The sequence below is a fragment of the Micropterus salmoides genome, unplaced genomic scaffold (assembly GCF_014851395.1).
Source record: "Micropterus salmoides isolate LMB-PRFRI ecotype aquatic unplaced genomic scaffold, ASM1485139v1 Ms_hic_scaffold_1, whole genome shotgun sequence".
NCBI classification, from domain to species: Eukaryota; Metazoa; Chordata; class Actinopteri; order Centrarchiformes; family Centrarchidae; genus Micropterus; species Micropterus salmoides.
The window spans coordinates 65,661,545-65,680,320 of NW_024040040.1; the positions used below are offsets into that span (position 1 = coordinate 65,661,545).

General features: G+C 40.1%; 1 protein-coding gene across 1 annotated transcript; it reads right to left on the bottom strand.

Annotated features, from left to right (window-relative positions):
* Positions 1 to 493: 493 nt before the first annotated feature.
* Positions 494 to 17,944, bottom strand: hoga1 (4-hydroxy-2-oxoglutarate aldolase 1). The gene is given in 8 exon segments (XM_038712506.1): positions 494 to 1,324; positions 3,662 to 3,795; positions 6,699 to 6,795; positions 14,800 to 14,826; positions 14,828 to 14,935; positions 15,352 to 15,479; positions 16,502 to 16,630; positions 17,411 to 17,944. Coding segments are annotated over 8 exon segments (987 nt in total). The 5' UTR covers positions 17,625 to 17,944; the 3' UTR covers positions 494 to 1,174.
* Between the last annotated feature and the right edge of the window lie 832 nt (positions 17,945 to 18,776).

An 18,776-nucleotide genomic window follows, 5' to 3' on the forward strand; every position in this document is an offset into this window, starting at 1 on the left:
TAGAGCTTTCCCTCAGGAGTCTTCCTGATCACACGGGAACACAAGAAACACACAATGCATCTTTTCTTTATGATCTAGAATCTTCTTTTTTTTTTTAAGACCTCCAATAAAAGGGTTCTAATTGGAGTCATGGTTAGATTAAAGCTAAGAAACTGCTATGAAAAAAAGCTGAAGGCTGTCATTGCCATGGGTACCTGCTATACTTTTAGGATTTAATTACCTGGGTAATTTCAGCTTTAACTGTTTTCACATGTGCAGTAAGGAGTGCTCTGGTAGACAATAAATGCCAAAAAAACACAGAGGTAGGTGAAATCAGCTATTATTAGTAATACTGTATTACTATACAGTATTGTTACAGTACAGTGTAAGGTTACCTCCCCCCTCCCAAAAAAAGAACATGCCCATTGACAAATCCTTTTTATACTTGCTTCTGTGAACAACCAAACACCAATCTGTCTGTTCTTAACAGTTAAGTTAATAAAGGGCAAACATATATTATTTAAGTGAAATGCATGTTTTATTGTCAAAACAAGTGCACATTCAACATTTCTGTCATAATATTTCTGTAACTTTACAGTTTACTGCATTTTTGTACTGAGGTGCAGCAGAGAAGCAACTTGATTGTATGACGCTGATTTATTTTAGTGTAATTTCTTTAATAACAACATGAGGAGTGGGCAGGGAAGTTGTTTTTCAGAATCTATAGTTTTCTATCATGTTTTTTCATTAGCAATTAATACCCAGTCTAATACGACATATATGGATGTGTTGTGGCTGTATAAAACATGGACGTTGTTTCCGTGACGTCACCTATAGGTTTCTGAAGAGCCATTGTGAAGCTCCAGGCGGCTCCACCGTTGCCATCTTGGCAGTGCCTGAGTCTGGCTAATCAAAAACTGGGCAAAGAGGTGGGTCGAATGAAGCCTGGTTGCTGAACCATGTAGCTGCTAGCCACCAGAGAGGGCACCCACTTTCCACTCAAAGTCCTTAATTATGCACAACTTTAAGATTTTGTTATAATTAAAAACAGGAAACAGAAAATGAAAAAAAGGTAATGCCTGCACACTTACTTGATAAAAGTTTTTGATATTTTCTTGGTGTGCCCTCCCTCCCCGTGTCCTATCACACTGACTGAACACAACTGAACACACACATACACTCTGCCCAGGTCACCTCACAGCCAGCCGTTGGAGGAGAAGTCCCGCCTCAGCTGCTGAGTCTCTGCCTCTGTGAGCGGCTGAAGAGGTGATCGACAGGCACCTCCGTGGTAACCAAACCACTCCATCGCCTGCTTGAGGGCGGGAACTCCCAACTTCCTGGTCACCTAGCAACACAGAGCTCCAATCAGTCTACTTCAGTCTTACTATCTGTGATCGATATTTGGCTGCTGAGCTACATCCAAACCGTGTGTCAACTTGATATTAGAGTGAAGTTGGATTTTCCTGGTGCAGCGTGTGGGGGTGTTAGCTTGGTAGACTGATGCTGTTAGGGCAGTGACATTTAACACACCTTAACAGACACATTTGTAGCCTGAAGCTAATTATTCAGTGCTGTCTCCTCGCACATCTCACTCAGGCTCAGAATGGCACCGTGAACATACAGCACACAACTCTGACATTTAACTTTGTGTTGTGCAGTGCCATCCTCTCATTTGGTGTCTTTAAGTTTCATTTACTGTACAAATTAATTCAGCGCAAAGACGCATCTTTTTCTAGAAGTTTTCCAGAAGAAAGAGTTTTGAAATTTACAGGATCTGGTGTTTCATAGTTTAAACTATTTGTTTACAAAAGCATTCACCTTCTTTTAAAATGACCATGGTATGTTTTAAATATTGCACTATCCACCATCTCAGCAGATATAAATATATATATATACACTACCATTCAAAAGTCTGAGGTCACCTAGAAATTTTCTTATTTTTGAAAGTTTCCTTCAATGAAGATAACGTTAAATTAATCAGAAATACAGTCTTGAAATGTGCAATTATGTTAGCACAGCTGAAAACTGTTGTACTGATTAGAGAACCTGGCCTTCCTTTGAGCTAGTTGAGTATCTGGAGTATCAGCATTTGTGGGTTTGATTATACTCTCAAAATGGCCAGAAAAAAAAGAACTTTCTTCTGAAACTCGACAGTCTATTCTTGTTCTGAGAAATGAAGGCTATTCCATGCGAGAGAAATTGCCAAGACACTGAAGATTTCCTACAACGGTGTGTATAACTCCCTTCAGAGAACAGCACAAAGGGGCTCTTACCAGAATAGAAAGAGAAGTGGGAGGCCCGGGTGCACAACTATGCAAGAGGACAAATACATTAGAATCTCTAGTTTGAGAAATGGACGCCACACAGGTCCTCAACTGGCAGCTTCATTAAATGGTACCCGCAAAACGCCAGTCTCAAACCACCACAGTGAAGAGGCTACTCCGGGATGCTGGGATGCTGGCCTTCTAGGCAGACTGGCAAAGAAAAAGCCATATCTGAGACTGGCCAATAAAAGGAAAAGGTTAAGACGGGCAAAAGAACACGGACATTGGACCGAGAAAGATTGGAAAAAAGCGTTACAAATCTAAATTTGAGGTGTTTGGATCACACAGAAGAACATTCGTGAGACGCAGAACAAGTTAACAGATGCTAGAGGAGCACCCAACGCCATCTGTCAAGCATGGTGGTGGTAATGTGATGGTCTGGGGCTGCTTTGGTGCTGGTAAAGAGGGATATTCGTACAAGGTAAAAGGGATTTTGAATAAGGAAGGCTATCATTCCATTTTGCAACGCCATGCCATACCCTGTGGACAGCGTATTGGAGCCAATTTCCTATTTAGGGAAGAAGCAGTCAGCTGGTATTCTGTCTGTAACGGAGTGGCCAGCGCAGTCACCAGATCTCAACCCTCCTGAGCTGTCGTGGGAGCAGACCGTATGGTACGTAAAAAGTGTCCATCAAGCCAATCCAACTTGTGGGAGGTGCTTCAGGAAGCGTGGGGTGAAATGTCTTCAGATTACCTCAACAAATTGACAGCTAGAATCGTAAAGGTCTGCAAGGCTGTAATTGCTGCAAATGGAGGATTCTTTGACGAAAGCAAAGTTTGAAGGACAAAATTATTATATCAAATAAAAATTTGTATTTCTAACCTCGTCAATGTCTTGACAAAATTTTCTATTCATTTGATGAATAAAATTGTGTGGGTGACCCCAAACTTTTAAATGTTAGCGTATATTTCAAATTTTCCAAACTACAGTAAAGGTAGATTTTACATCATATTTACATGAAGGTGGTTTTAATTTAAACATTTTATTTGTTATATTAGGTTACTTTTTATCAATCACATCAATGCCTGATGTAAAATTGGCATATGCAAATAACCGGGAAGGGCAGAGTGGATTTTTGTTGAGTTAAAGGTCATCAAATGCAGCCAAAGACCCATCAAATCCTTAAGAATACAAATCTCAATAGTCCAAAACTGCAGTTTCTAGCCCAAAACAACTGTAGCTTGTCTTCTCCCACTGAGGATTAATGCAACCAGTGAGATTTCAGGCTCCAGATCAGTTCTACCTCTCAGAAATGTGACTAAACCTCCAGTCTGTCACTATTTGTGCGAGTCAGTCTCTGAGGAGCGTTTGTTCTGTGGAGGCTAAAAGTGTCCACCATGCAGCAGATGGTACTCACAGCGGCGTTGGGCTCGATGAGGCGCTGCTGTAGGACTTTGGCTTCCTCCCAGTGACCGGACACACACAGACGCTCCAACTCACACAGCTCTCGGCCAAGCACGTTAGCCAGCGCACACACTCCGCCAACAGCACCTAGACACCCAGATCACAATGGAGAGTTAAAATACATGTATTTGTATGCTTTTTCACCCTCTTTCCTTTCAGTTTTTTTTATAAAATGAGATGTTCTTTCCCTTTCATGTGATATAACCTGTCTCGACAAAAAGAGAAAATAAGACAAAGTCTATAGTCACACTAGCAGCTCTGTGAAGCTGCACTTAGGCACAGCAGTGCTTTGAGCTTAATGCTAATAGCGGCTTGTTAACATGCTCTCTAGCACCATTTACTACTGCCGGAAACTGTTTATTCTGTTTGTTACTTTATTTATCTATGCATCTTATTAATTTTTTTCCCTATTTATGGTTTTTCTAGCATTGAGTAAGATAAGTGCAAACCTAATCTCGCAAGCATGCTAATATTTACTAATTAGCGCTGAAGACAAATAAAAATTTTGTTTCATATCAAGAAGTTGGCCTGAGAAATCAGGTTTGATCAGTTTGCTGGGTGCAATCCATGTGCTTAGTATGTTTAGAATATTAAATGATCCACCCACCAATCATGCACAGAGCACTAAAACATTAGCATGCACCACAGCAAAGTAGATGAAGCACTTGAGTTGCCTAAGACACTGGAGGATTTCCTCAACAGAGAATCATTCATCAGCTGTAGCTTTCACTTGACAATGTGTGGACAGAATTCAGTGTTCAAACAACCAAAAGTAAAATGGAGCAAAGTGAGGTACGTATGTTTACTGCCTGAGTTTAAGCTGAACACATATTCCTCTTAAATAAAGCCATCCGCCGCTCAACAGATCGTTTTTGAGATCAAATTCCAGCGTTCCATCCTGTCATTTTTCTGTCCTGACAGATCAGTAGCGCTTCTTATGATGCCTGTTTTTTTTATTTACAGAGATAAATACATGGGCCTATTCATTTTCCCAGGCAACATGATATCAAGGCCTTTCAGTGTGACATCTCAATATCTGTGTCTGAAAAGCAGTCAGCCTCCTTCCGTGGCCTTGGAGTTGTTGTTGTGGATAGACAAGCCGGCGGCTAGTGATGGGCAGATTTTGTCTGATTTATGTTTCTGTGGTCTGCTGCCGCTCAGATCACACAGCTGACAGCAGCTTACCTAACGCTGCGGCCGTGCCTCCTCACTGCACTGCTAGCGACAGCTCATGAACAGAGACACTATTTGATTGAAAATGTCCAGGAAAGTGGGAGAACAGATTTCTAAGCCAGAACCAACTGAAACAGATTTCTACTAATGACACGTGGAAATAAACACATTCACACAAATCACACTAATTAAATTACTGTCATAATCAATTAACACTTTTCCACCTTTAACATTTATCTTTCTTTTGCAGATAGTCCACCTGAATAAAAATAGATTACGTAGAACCATGGACATTATCTGTCATGTGTTCAACTTTTGTCACATACTGGCAAGATAACATTACTAACAACAAAGAATAAATGGAGCGCAGAGCCCTTACACTCCTTACAACACTTCCACTGGCTTCTCTAACTCAGTCTTTCTGAGAAAGTAAAATTTGTTCATGAGGTTTATTATCCATAAAACCTCATAAACTAGTACCTACTACAGCACTATCTATTAAATGCTTTAACTATTGATGATTTTCATTAAACTGATTTGTTTAAATTAAAAAAACATATATCTCCCATGAAGTTTTACCAGCATTGCAGAACAGTGGTTGTTAAAGCTAACAACAGAAATACTGAATGTTCCACATTTCAGCAAGGTTGGAGGCTGTATGTGTATAGTTATGCGTGTTATTATGAAGTTCTGGTTTTTATCTGATGATTAAAAAAAAAATCACTGACACATATAATTTAAGATGCCATCATCACCTGTAGTGTCCCAACAACATGTTTATGCACAAACCCTAAACAGGGTACAATTTCCCAAAATTTTATAAATGTCCTTCCATAATAATGACTTCAAGAGCTGGATAACACTTTGGGCTTCCACATATTTCTGTCAGAGAAATAGAAAAACCATGATAACAGATATTTTGGTTTGAATCTTGTGATCATTTAGTAAAACACAAGCGCGCTAAATCTGCACATGTTAGATGTGAGTGAACAGTCTTAAGTATGCAATCAAAGCTCTTTCTTGGGAATCTCTCAGAGGTTTTGACTGGCACTTTCAGCATCATTTTGGGGGATGTTGGGAGCATTAATTTCAGACTTGAACACACACTCACAGCGTGGACACATTTTCATATTAATCACTCACTGGCGTTCCCTTACTCTGCATTAGCTGTGTAAGTCACTCACACATCCAATTACTCCCATATTTCAGTTATGGAAATGAGAGGATGTCAAAGAGCAAAGATGAGAGAGCTGTGGGAGTGTGTGTGTGTGTGAGACAGTGGGCGAACATGACTCGTTAGGTTCCTTCTTATCTAAGCTTACAGTAACATGCCCGACATACTAAGATTTTTTATGATTTACTGCAACTTCAAATGAAAATGAAAGATCACATGCGTCCCAACAGAATGTCTCAAGTAATGCTTTTGCCAATTAATTTTTATAGTGAAATTACATTAAAACTGCTGCTTGAGCGGTACAAAATCTAAAAATCAGGACCTGTTTAGGACATGTACCCCCAGCAACTAAATATCTGGATGATGTCTAACATTTTGCAGTAAAATCCGAAACAACTACAGGAAGTGTTCCCAGAATACAAGTGTTCATGGGTAGAAAGAAAAACTTGATATTTGTGAATTATGTGGACATTTCTTTACATTTGTAATTGTGCAGTGAGACCTTTTGATATACAAAAAGACAACAAACTCAACTTCTCCACTGGTTGCAGATAAAAAGATAAGAAACAGTAGGGGAGATTGCAGCCTGGGGGATGGGGGGCTACAGAACAGTGAGGAACAGCACTGTTTTAGGGATTCTTACCGACACTATAAGCGGCCATGAGAAACCCTGCTGAGCCCGCCAACATCTGGAAATCCTGCGTTTTGGTTTTGTGCACAATCAGGCCGATCCGTGAGATCTGAGAAACGGGTAAAAAAGAAACAGAGAGAGAGAGAAGGAGGTAAAAATCTGGTCTGTTTCATTGCTATCACTCCTCCCTGCTGTCAGGACTAATATCTGGTGTTGTTTTTTTAATCCCGGGAGAGGCTGTCACAAGAGACCATGACAAAGCCAACGTCTCACAAGGTAAACAAATCGCTCAAATTGAGATGAGCATTGGCTCTTCACACGGTGGAGGTTTTGGGAGGAGGGGTTTTTCAAGATCCAAAAAGGAAGAAGAAGAAGGACGAGGAGGAAGAGAAAGAAAGAAGAAAACAGACAAGTCCCAAGTGAGAAAAAAAAAGAGGAATCATGTTCAAAAGAGGAGGATGGGAAAGGCTCATGAATTATTAATAAGCTCCCTATTTTGTTTTGCCTCTTTCAATTCTCTTTTGTCAATCTGGATATGAAGCACAGAATCCAAATAAACCTGAAATATTCAAAGGGAGTGTAAGACAACTCCACGGCTGCTCAGCACATGAAGCTGAAAACTCCACAGGGAAAACCTGCAGCCTCCGGTTTCAGTCTCCATCACCGTTACCAAGGAGGGTCTATTTTTAACTGCCGGCTGTCAATCAGTTTCCCCATATCAGTCATTTCAAACACGCAGGACTGTAATTGATCAGTCAGTCAATCAGGTTATAGGAGCTCCTGCTGGTCTCCTGAAAGCTTGAGTACTCTGGCTATTTCGATACAGCTCCCCAATGGGAAAATAACATCGCAGCAAGGGTACTGTCTGCCCCGGTGACAGAAAAACACTCATTAGCCTTTATTTTTAAGTCCCATTATCTTCATTAGTGTGCAACTCGAGAGCATAGAGAAACTTAACCCTCTACTGAAGATTGGGGTCTTGATCACCGCCACCCAGATATTTTGTTTTTTGTTTCCTCGCGGCAAGAATGTGCAATGTGGGTATAAAAGCACCAGGAAAATAACAGACTTCAGTTGTAATTATTAGCTGGCAACATAAGCATTCGATATGCATATTTGCATTAACTGTATTAGAACATATAATATATACGGAACAAAATTATAAACGCACTTTTTTGTTTTTGCCCCCATTCATCATGAGCTGAAGCATTTAGTACAGGATGAACTGTAGTCACTTTTATGACTAAATAAATGCAAAAATAACAATTTCCCTATCAACCTCTGCTGTAATTTGTCTTTTGAAACACCCGAACCACTAATCAGCTTCCTTTCACACCTTTAGAATACAACATGTACCTGTGACTATTTTTGCCTGTGAGAATCAGTACTTAGAGCAAACATTGACCATTGACCAATAATGTCCATTATTGAGCATGGTGATGCCTTTACAAGTAGCCAACAGTACACACAACACAACATTGCCTTGAGGCAACAAAAAATCAATAAATGGAGTTTATATATAACAAGAAATACAAACAAAAATTGAATTTTAAAATTGTTATAAATTCAATGTAAAAAGAAAGTTCAGAAACCAGATTGAATTGTTATTTGTCAGCCAGAACAGACTGTGAATGTAGAGACAATGTCTTTAAAGTCATTAAGCTTGTCATCTTAAATCAACACCTGGTTTTTGTAATGATGAAAAAAATAGCAGCATTAGTTAGTGTTTCATGACTATTTTTGTGTGAGCTGTTAAAACGTAACTAGAAATGCTCCCGGCTCCCTTGCAGGGATAAATAATAGTAGGCGTTGTAATTATTTCACTTAAGTGAAGATAATTGTTTGGATTGAAAAGACAGGTTGATTTTAGTCTGTGTGCACAGGAGATGATGCCTCGCCATAACGCTCACTGAATTCACATGTCTGGCACATGCAGGAGGGGCACAGGCTTAAAATAAAAACACCCGACGATGTGTGCGGAGCAGGAGGAATCATTAGAGGAGATGAGGTAAGATGAGATAAAATTTTAATGATCCCTCAGGGGAGAATTGTTAAAGCAGTAAATATCTCAGCTGCATGACAAGAACATTAAAAGCAGAGCGAAGTGCCTTATAGAGAGTTCATATTGAAGACAATTAGGAAAGATTGGTGAATGACATAAGTCTCAAGCAGGATTCAAACCCATGACATGACTGAACCTGCCAGCTGAGCCTCTCGGATCTTCACAAATCTTCATCTGTTATCACTCTCAGTATGTCCTATTCACTTTTTCACAAATGGCCAGTTCCACATCTGTCAGATCTGACTGCTGTCACTCTCTGCCGATCGTCAACACTGAAATGTCCCGAAGGTGCACACTTGTGCAGCAGAAGGTGTAGATTTGTGTTTGTCTGTTGTTTTTGAGCTTTTGAGCACTAAGTGTGCTCCAGTAACTGGCCTTGTGTATTGAGATGTCGAGTGAGCAGCATCAATAATATTTTGGATCTGTGTTATGGTATGTTCAAAAGACGCATGTAAGTGCATCCACGTTGGGCTCGTCAGATCAACACATAGCCTAGCTATCACAAATGTCACGGCAGCGGAGTGTCCGAAGTATCTTTATAGTAATAGTGATAACACTTATCAGCCGGGAGGAGCTAATGTTATGGGGGAACCAAGTGGCAGCCAAGAGGTAACAATCTTTCATCTGCTTTATTTGGTGACATGAAAAGTGTCTCTTTTCTCTCCTTGTCCTTATAAATCCATAATCTGTACATTCTGTATATTAAATGTTATTGTGATTGAGTTGTTTTTGAAAATGAAATGCTATTAGATATATAGGCTCAGTGTCAAAAATGTTATGTAAGAAAGGTCAGCAACGCCTATTTATATCAATATATATTTATATATAAATCTCACCCGTTTCTGTACCTGTACGGTTCATTTGAATCCATCGCCCTACAACCGAACGGCTCTATTCCAACTATAGTGGCCACTATCTATCGTCCACCCAAGCCCAATACTGACTTTATAAATGAATTTGCTGCTTTTCTCACATTTATCTGCTCACTCTCCCCTAACGTAATACTGCTGGGGGACTTTAATATACATACGGACAATACCTCTAATGCATACACAAGGGAATTTACATCCTGCCTGGACAGTTTTGGATTGGAGCAACATATTCACTTTCCCACTCACTCCAAAGCTCATATTTTGGACTTGGTTTGCTGCTCTGGTGTCACTCCTCATGGTTGCACTGCGGCCTGCACTGTCAACTTAACACTGCCCAAAATAAAACTGCCACGTGTCATTTCATTCAGAAATATTAAGGACATTAATTTAAACACTCTCTCTAGTGAAATAAACTGTTTTTCCAACCCTGATGAACTGGTTTCTCACAACAACGGTGGCCTACAAAACATTTTAAATTCTCTGGCTCCTTTAAAAACCCTGACTGTTTCCTTCACCCATTCTGTCCCATGGTTTACATCAGAACTACGCCAGCTCAAGGTAAAAGGTCGTCGCCTGGAATGCCTTTACAAGAAAACTGGACTCGTTGTGCACCAAGAAATGTACAAAAACCACATTCTCCACTACAAGGACGCTCTCTCTACAGCCAAATCCACCTATTATGCAGATATAATCAGTTCAGGCGGTAATACCAGAACCCTGTTGTCCATGCTCATCAACATACTACCTTAATGTCATTTTTTAAATCCAAAATATACAAGATTCACCAGCAACTGACTACTAATACCTCTCACAGTCTTTTTCAGTTCTCCCGACACCTCTTTCTTGTTAATCTTCAAGATTTTCGCTTCGCTCTGTTGCTGAAATATTGGACATTGTTAGAAATTCAAAACCAACTGCTTGTCAGTTTGATCCTCTTCCTACCGTCTAGCCTGCTCACCCTCTCTCTTCAAATCAGAGTTTTCCCCTCTCACTACCGGTGTTCCCCAGGGCTCTGTCCTGGGGCCCCTTCTGTTCATCTGCTTCCTCTTGGCCATATTTTCCATAAATTTAACATCCATTTCCACTGCTATGCGGATGACACCCAGCTCTGCCTGTCCACCAAACCTACCACACCTCTCCCTCCCACCTCCCTCTCTGATTGCCTAACGGAAATCAAATCCTGGTTCTCTTGCAACTTCCTAAAACTGAACAGTGACAAAACCGAGGTTCTCCTCATTGGCACCAAATCCACTTGGAATAAATTGGACAGTTTTTCTCATTGACAACTCCACAGTTTCCCCCTCCTCTCAGGTCAAGAGTCTGGGTGTGATCCTCGACAGCACACTTTCATTTCAAGCTCACATTAATAATGTCACTCGGTCTGCATACTTCCATTTACGCAACATTAATCGGCTCAGACCGTCTCTCTCACCCACTAGTACAGCCATTCTCGTTCACACACTGGTCACATCCCGCATTGATTATTGTAATTCTCTTCTCGTTGGTCTTCCTCTCAAATCCATAAATTAACTTCAACTAGTTCAGAACTCTGCTGCCCGTATCATCACCAGAACCCCTTCTATTAATCATATTATTCCTGTCCTTCAGCAGCTTCATTGGCCGCATACCGCATTGATTTCAAAACTCTTCTCTTGACCTTCAAGGCCATTCATAACCTCGCTCCTCGGTAAGTCACTGACCTCCTTCATACTAACACACCCACCCGTACTCTTCTTCTTCTATTCACCTCACTGTACCTCCTGCTCGTTTGACCACCATGGGGCTCAGAGCCTTCAGACGCTCTACCCCTCGTCTGTGGAACTCTCTTCCACCAGACATCCGCAACATTAACTCGCTTTTCTATTTTTAAATCCCACCTGAAAACACATCTTTTTAAACTGGCATATCCCAACTGATCACTCTTTCTCACTCTTTGTTTCCAGTTGTTTTGTACCCCGTTTTATTATGTTTTGTGAGGTGACCTTGAGTGCCTATAAATAAAATGTATTATTATTGTTATTATTACTTTTGATTAAAGATATTTGCTAAATTTATAAGACTCTAATGACAATGTTATATATAGAGCCTTAATTGAGTCTACCATCTCCTTTTCTATCATCTGCTGGTATGGCAACCTTGGTACCAAAGAGAGAAATGCCCTTGCTAATATTGTTAAGGTGGCCAGAAAGATAGCAGGAGTACAGTTCAGTAGTTTGAATCACATATCCATCAAGCAGGTGCTTAAAATGGCCATTCACTCAGATTGTGCCCATCCCCTAAAGCTGTTACCATCTGGCCTGTGCTTAAAGGCCCCTATTGCCATGAAAAACAGGTCCAAGAAATCCTTCATCCATGTCTCCATTCAAGCCTTGAATGCTAATGGAAAGATGAGGTAACTGTTGCTGTTGTTGACAAGTTTGTTACCTTAGTGATGGTGATGATGGTGGGGATGGGGATGAAGATGATGATGATATAGTGACAGTGTCAGTGATGCTTTTTATTATTGAGGTGCAGTATGCTATATTTGTATTGTTGATCTTGTGTGAGAACAGCAATATCCAGAATTATAGAGATGTGTCATGTTCTGTTGATGGTGACGCATATTACATTGAAATGGTTATGTTGCTAGGGGAGGTTGGTAATAGTCAGTGTTCTTTATACTATCTATAGGCGCTGCATGGTTACAGTGGACACTTATAGCTTTCTCCAGAGGAGCTTAAAACACTCACTGTGCATTGGTGCAAGCCACTTCTGTACAAATGTTCAGGCCAACTGCTGTTTGTTTATTATGTTGTGTTACATGTTTATATGTGTACTTCAGCATAAATTGCCTACTTTGGATAAATAATAAAATTGACTAATATCTCAGAGAAAAAAAACACCTAGAAATCGAACTGCTGCTAAGTCTTGTTTGTCCAGAATAGAAACATGTGGAAACACAAACAAATCTATTTATACTTGTTGTTTCTTCATGTAGTTAGTTTGTTTTCGAAGCAGCTGAGATAATCTGCGGATTTTTCCCATTGTGTGATCCTCTAACAAGCTCTGCAAAACAGCTGGTTTCAAAAGAATACACCAGTGATGGTAAGTAACTGTACATTCTCGTTCACACACTGGTCACATCCCGCATTGATTATTGTAATTCTCTTCTCGTTGGTCTTCCTCTCAAATCCATAAATAAACTTCAACTAGTTCAGGACTCTGCTGCCCAAGTAGTAACAGTTATAAACAGGGGCATTTGAAACCTTGGGGGCTTCGCTCACCCCAAAAATCTTTCATGTTTTCACCCGTGTTCCTCCCCCTGAAAAATCTGGACTTTAAACACTTAATTTCCTGCATTCTGGTGAATTTCTCTATACCAATTTATTGAGGAAATGTCTTTATTTATATAAAAAGGAAACACAAAATTCAGGTGGCAATGCAAAATAAATAAAAAATATTGTAATATAATGCAGTAAACCTCTCAGGGATTCTGTATTGCTGCCAGATATGTTTCTTCTGTACATCAACTTTTCTCATTTAATCCCTTTTAATTAATTAATTAATTTAATCCCGCTGAGTCAACATACATGCAGACACGCCTGAAGTAGCCTGAAGTCTTTTTAAATGTGCATGTAGCCCCTTTTCACCTCAGTGATAAATTAGCTTAATTAAATTGAATTCAGTTATAAACTCCTGGATTTTTATAGCTCCTGTTATAGCTCCAGCAGATTTCCTGCTCATGTTCAAAACCTTCTGCACATTCAGAATCTCTCCCACATATCTGTGTTCTCTGACATTTGCAGAATAATATTTTGAGACAAAAGTTGTCATTACGAGAAGAGCGAGGGGGACAGAGACGGCAGGACACAGAGCATCAGGTGTCTGTGTCGCGGTCAGTGTGTCACTATATTCTCTCACTACTTTGTGGCGACCGTTTGTGTAGCAAATACAGTGACTAGACACTGACTGACAATATTTATATTTAAATGTTTTGATTACAATTTTCAGTTGTCGCGGACAAGCCCTGAAGCTGTGTGCAATGCGCTCTCTCTCTCTCCTCTCATGCTTACTCATGTTATGGGAACTTCAAACAAAATGTATCAAGAGAATTGCAAGTAGCCTCCGCGAGTCAGGCTGCACCATGAAGATTACTGCATATTAAAATGGAAAATATTTTTGTTGCTGTTGCTGAGTTACAGTCTGGGCTACAGTCTAAAGCCCCGGAAAAATGACCTGGCAACGCCAATGGTTATAAGTTATAATGTAGCTAAAATACACGCAAACTCTCATGTAATTGCAGTAAACATACCCAATCTACTGATGACATTTCCACATGGTAGCACAACCAAACACATGCCGTTTTAGATCTGCATTGGAGAATGGAGATTGCAGTGTGAGGCCGCTGTGAGACAATTCACACACCTGTTTACACCAGAGACTGCATATAAAATACCACTTTCGTTACAGATACAGTATGTCTTCTTGTCCCTGCAAACCCATTTCAAATATACTTTGGCCAAAATATATCAAAATTCAATTCCAGCTAATGCCATCCATGCTGAACGTGTAAGAGTTTTTATAAAGGCAATCTGCCAAATAGCAGCAGCTGGCTGATGTGGGGAACTCTGTGTTTGCCACTCATGTCCTGAATAATCTTACTGCAACTTGTTTGCCTTCCTCAAATTGACCCATCACCCATTGTTTTCTGAGTTTGGCCTCTTCACGCCTACAATTGAGCAGGGACGCTCTGTGCTTGAACTACACCCACGCTTCTGTCTCCCAGCAAGTGGACAAACATGTTATTTCCCAAATCAGAAATGCATTTGCAACTTCTTGCAAACACTTCCCACACAGACGGTATTAAGAGCTCGACAACAGCAAGTAACCCTGCAATCAACCCTGTGGGATGCACACTTCAGTTTTAGGTTCTTCAGCAGCACCCCTACACTCTCCTGTCCACATCAGCTAGTTGACTTAAAAGCGGCTGCTTAAATGCACAGCAATACAGTGCTGTTTCTACTAATTGTGCAGTAATACAATGTACCAACATTGTTACTTTATGGCTGCCATATAATAGCATTGCTTTTTATTTCACATTGTTTCACTCTTTATATCAGTAATACAGTTGGTAAAAAACAACAACGTGTCAATAATATTGTCTCAAAAATAAAAACAATGCTGTGGAAGTGTTTCTTACATCTCCTCCACTGTCTTTAAGGCCCAAAGATGTTTGGGTGCTGAGACAACTGCATCACAGCGTCCAGCGGCAGCTCTAGACCTGTGTTGGCCGGTACGCTGTACAGAACTACCGGCACAGGACTGCTGTCCGCCACCTGCATTTACAATAAACATAACGATTCAGGTTTCATTCAAAAGTGAAATGTTATTATTATACTAAAATATACACACCCAAAGTAAATTATGGCTACACCCTTCAATTAAATACTTATATACTAATATAATATACTAATATCCTGAATCAGTGGTTTCCACACTTAAAATATGTACTGTAATTCATGTTTAAGAGTTGGAGCTCTTTGACAGTGTGTGTGTGCTCTTGTACGTCATCTTTATGAGGCTCAATTTAACATGTTTTGAACAGTGAGAACATTTTGGGCAGTCCTTAATTAAGACTCGGCTTTAGGTTTTAGAGTTAAGTGTAGTGTAAGGATTAGGGAATGCATTATGTCTATTAGGGTCCTTACAAGTATTTAAGTACATATGTGTGTGAGACTGTGTGTCTGCTGACCTTTGTGAAGTGCTGGATCAGAGCTCGGCTGTCCATCTTGCCCTTGTAGAAGCAGGGCGTTACCACGAGGACGGCGTCGGCTCCGGCTGCCGCCATCTTCTCTGTGAGCTGGACTGTGGCTCTTGTAGCTGAAGAGATGAAAGAGGCGAAAGCAACTTTACTAACACACACACACACACACAGAGCTTTCGTATACCTGTCAAAAACCTTTTATCAAGACAAAGAGTTGAAGGACTGGAGTAACTCATGACTGCAGGAGGTTTTACACCTTTTCATTCTTTGGCTGTTTGTTCCCTCAGTTCAAGGGATTTCTGTGGTATATATTAATTCTTAATACACCTTCTGTATGTACACGTAATGCACGTGGACCCTCGTACAATGCCTCCATTTATATTCCATCAACTGTATATATGTCTTCTCTCTCCTACTTAAGAAACTAAATACAACAACCTTGGCTTTAATTATACGGTAAAGAAGAGGACGGAGGAAAGACAAATGTAAAGACTGAATGTGGCTGGAAAACTGACCCCTGGATTTAAAAGAATTCCTTTCATCAGCAGCATTTCGTGGTTTCAAGGTCAAGCAGGACCCAGACAATTTATGAAACAATGTGTCTGTCAGTGGAATATTTATTGAATAAAAATCTGTGAAATACTTGAAGAAAGAGCCCAGAAGGTTTTTATATCTTCAATGAATGGAGGAAGTAGAGGAACTAAAGAACGAGTTAATGCACATCTCTCTCTCTCTCTGAATGTTGTTTATGTGCTATAGACCTGAACAGCCAATAAAACTGCTCCAGACTCCATTTGACTTCAATTATCAGCACATAAAAAACACATAATGAGCTCAATCAAGGTCACCAAAATCTATATTGGAAACATGTAAAGTCAATTTGAGCTTTCAGCGCTCCACACACGTCTGAATTGTTAACAGAGGTTTTTAAAATACACATTTGTAGCTTTGAATAAACGGTGTATGTTTTTGTTTTTTAGAATTTTGATTGAAGCAGATGGAAAACTGGAAGACACACTATTCCTTCTGCATTTTCATTTTCAACCTATGGTGCATGAAAATCTGTGTTGCTTTTCATAGTTGTAGTAGTTAATGCTGTACGTTAGAGGTGTTTATAGACACACACACTGAAACCTACATTCACAGCCTGATCCGGCCATCAGCAGTTTGTCTGCCGGCAGCGATCGTCTGACTGTCTTCACCACCTCCACCCGTTCTTCCTCTGTCAGGTATGGATACTCACCATTGGAGCCCTGAACCACCAGGCCTGCAACACAGAACACACCGTTTTCCTTTGGTTACCTCTGCAAAGAAGGTCAACTGATGTCCTAATGTTTATCTGTCTGATTGTTTGTGACTAACCATGCATACCTCTGAGACTTGTGGCCAGGGAAGCTTTCCATTTATTGTACATGACATTTTAGTGTCATCCCTTAGACCAAACTGTAGATACTGTTATCAACTATTCTGTCATCTCTATATATATATATATATATATATATATCTATATATATATATATATATATATATATATATATATATACACACATATATACACATTATATACACATTATATTATATATATATATATATACACACACACACACACAATATTTACACACAAAAATTTTACAAAATATAAAAAATATTTTGTAGCAATAAAATACCACCAGAGGGCGACAAACAGCTACAGGCGTCTGTGTGATTTTGCGTTTTTCCCTCTGTGCTGAACTTTGTCCACTCAATCAGGTCCCTAAGTAAATAGGCTACTCATGACTAACTAACAACTAATGAACCTCAGGTTTGCTGGAAGTATTTATACATTTCACATGCAGAATAGAATGTAACTGGATGTTTTCCTAAAGGACCTCATCTGAGTCACACACACACTGCTTACATGTCCTGTTTGTTCTCCCACTGAGTAAACCACTACTAATATAACACTACCAAATCAAGCTTATCTTACTGTGGACCTCTGCACCTCGGACTCTACTTTGGGAATGCCGAGTTTTGTTCCTTAATTTGCTTTCGGTGCCTCAGGCCTAACCTTTGAAAGGTATCTCGGCATATTTCTGCAGGTTTTCCGCCAGTTTCTGGTAGTCTACGTCCTCTTTGGCGGTAAACGGAGTGGCAATGGGAGGATAAATCCCACTGAGGTCCAACCTCGCAGCTACTGTGTAGCTCTGGGTTCGTTTCCATGCTGACAAGGGACCTCCTCTGCGCAGGGGACTCAGACGTCTCCAGGCCCGGACGCACAGCATTGTGAAGCCGACAGAGTTACCGAGCTGCTCGCTCCCTGTGTTCTGTGAGATCAGGTTGTCTGGGACTCTGTGCAGCTGCTGCTACCCAGACAGTTAATCACTAACCTGCTTTTGTAAATATTGACCCCAATATGTGTTTTCTGAGCAACTCTAAAACTGCCCCAACTCTTTACTTGAAACGACTCGTTCCTGCAGCATGTTTTGCTCTGCGCGGCCTGTTCAAATGCGCGTTTTCAGTTAAATTCACACGATTACCAGCACAGCAGTGAATTTCATTCAACTGACACTTGCTTGAAATGAGTACCAGGCGGTTAGAATCAGTTCACTAACCAAAGTTAGCAAGTATTCTGCAAAAGATCCAAAGCTCCGCCCACGAGCAATAAGGGTTCACCAACCACAAGCACGTCCCAGGATGGTTTTTATTCCAACCAAATTTTGCTGTCACCATATAAACCAGCAACGTACTCTCCCCAAAAACTTGGAAACCGAGGTGGTGGACAGAAACGGTTGAAAAATTAAAGGTTGATTTGGGTTTAAAGAAAAAGATAGATTTGTTTGTTGTTATTGGACCTCTTGATTTGAAAATGTCAACATGACAACATCACCAACAGGCACATTTAGGGAGAATCAATAAAAGAAAACAGAAGGAAGCATTAGAAACAGAAAACAAGATGATCACAAAGAAAGGCTGGTGACCATTATGTTAAAGACATGCTGCTAAAGGCCATTACTATTATATTAGAATAACATATGCACTATTATAATTAATATATTTTAAATGACACCATTTGGTCCTGAGCAAATGCTATAATATTCTTTGTGGGGTTCATCAATTGTGATAAATGATTCAAAGTATATTTTATGAATGTTTAGAGTCGTTAATGTTTTATTGCACTTGGTAGAAGTACCATTAATTAAGATTCAGCAAAAATATGTGGTTATAACGCGTTTCATAATTGTGCCACCTGCCTAGATTTGCATCCACCTCTTTTCTCAGTATAAATGAGCATTACCTCCCGCAAGGTGCATGGAATTCTGGGCAGGCATGTAGAATTCTCACACCTGTCCTCCAGCCTCTGATAGCCTTTATATTACTGCCACCATGTGGAGAAACGTTGCACAACCACTGGTACATCCCTGCGTAGTTTGCAC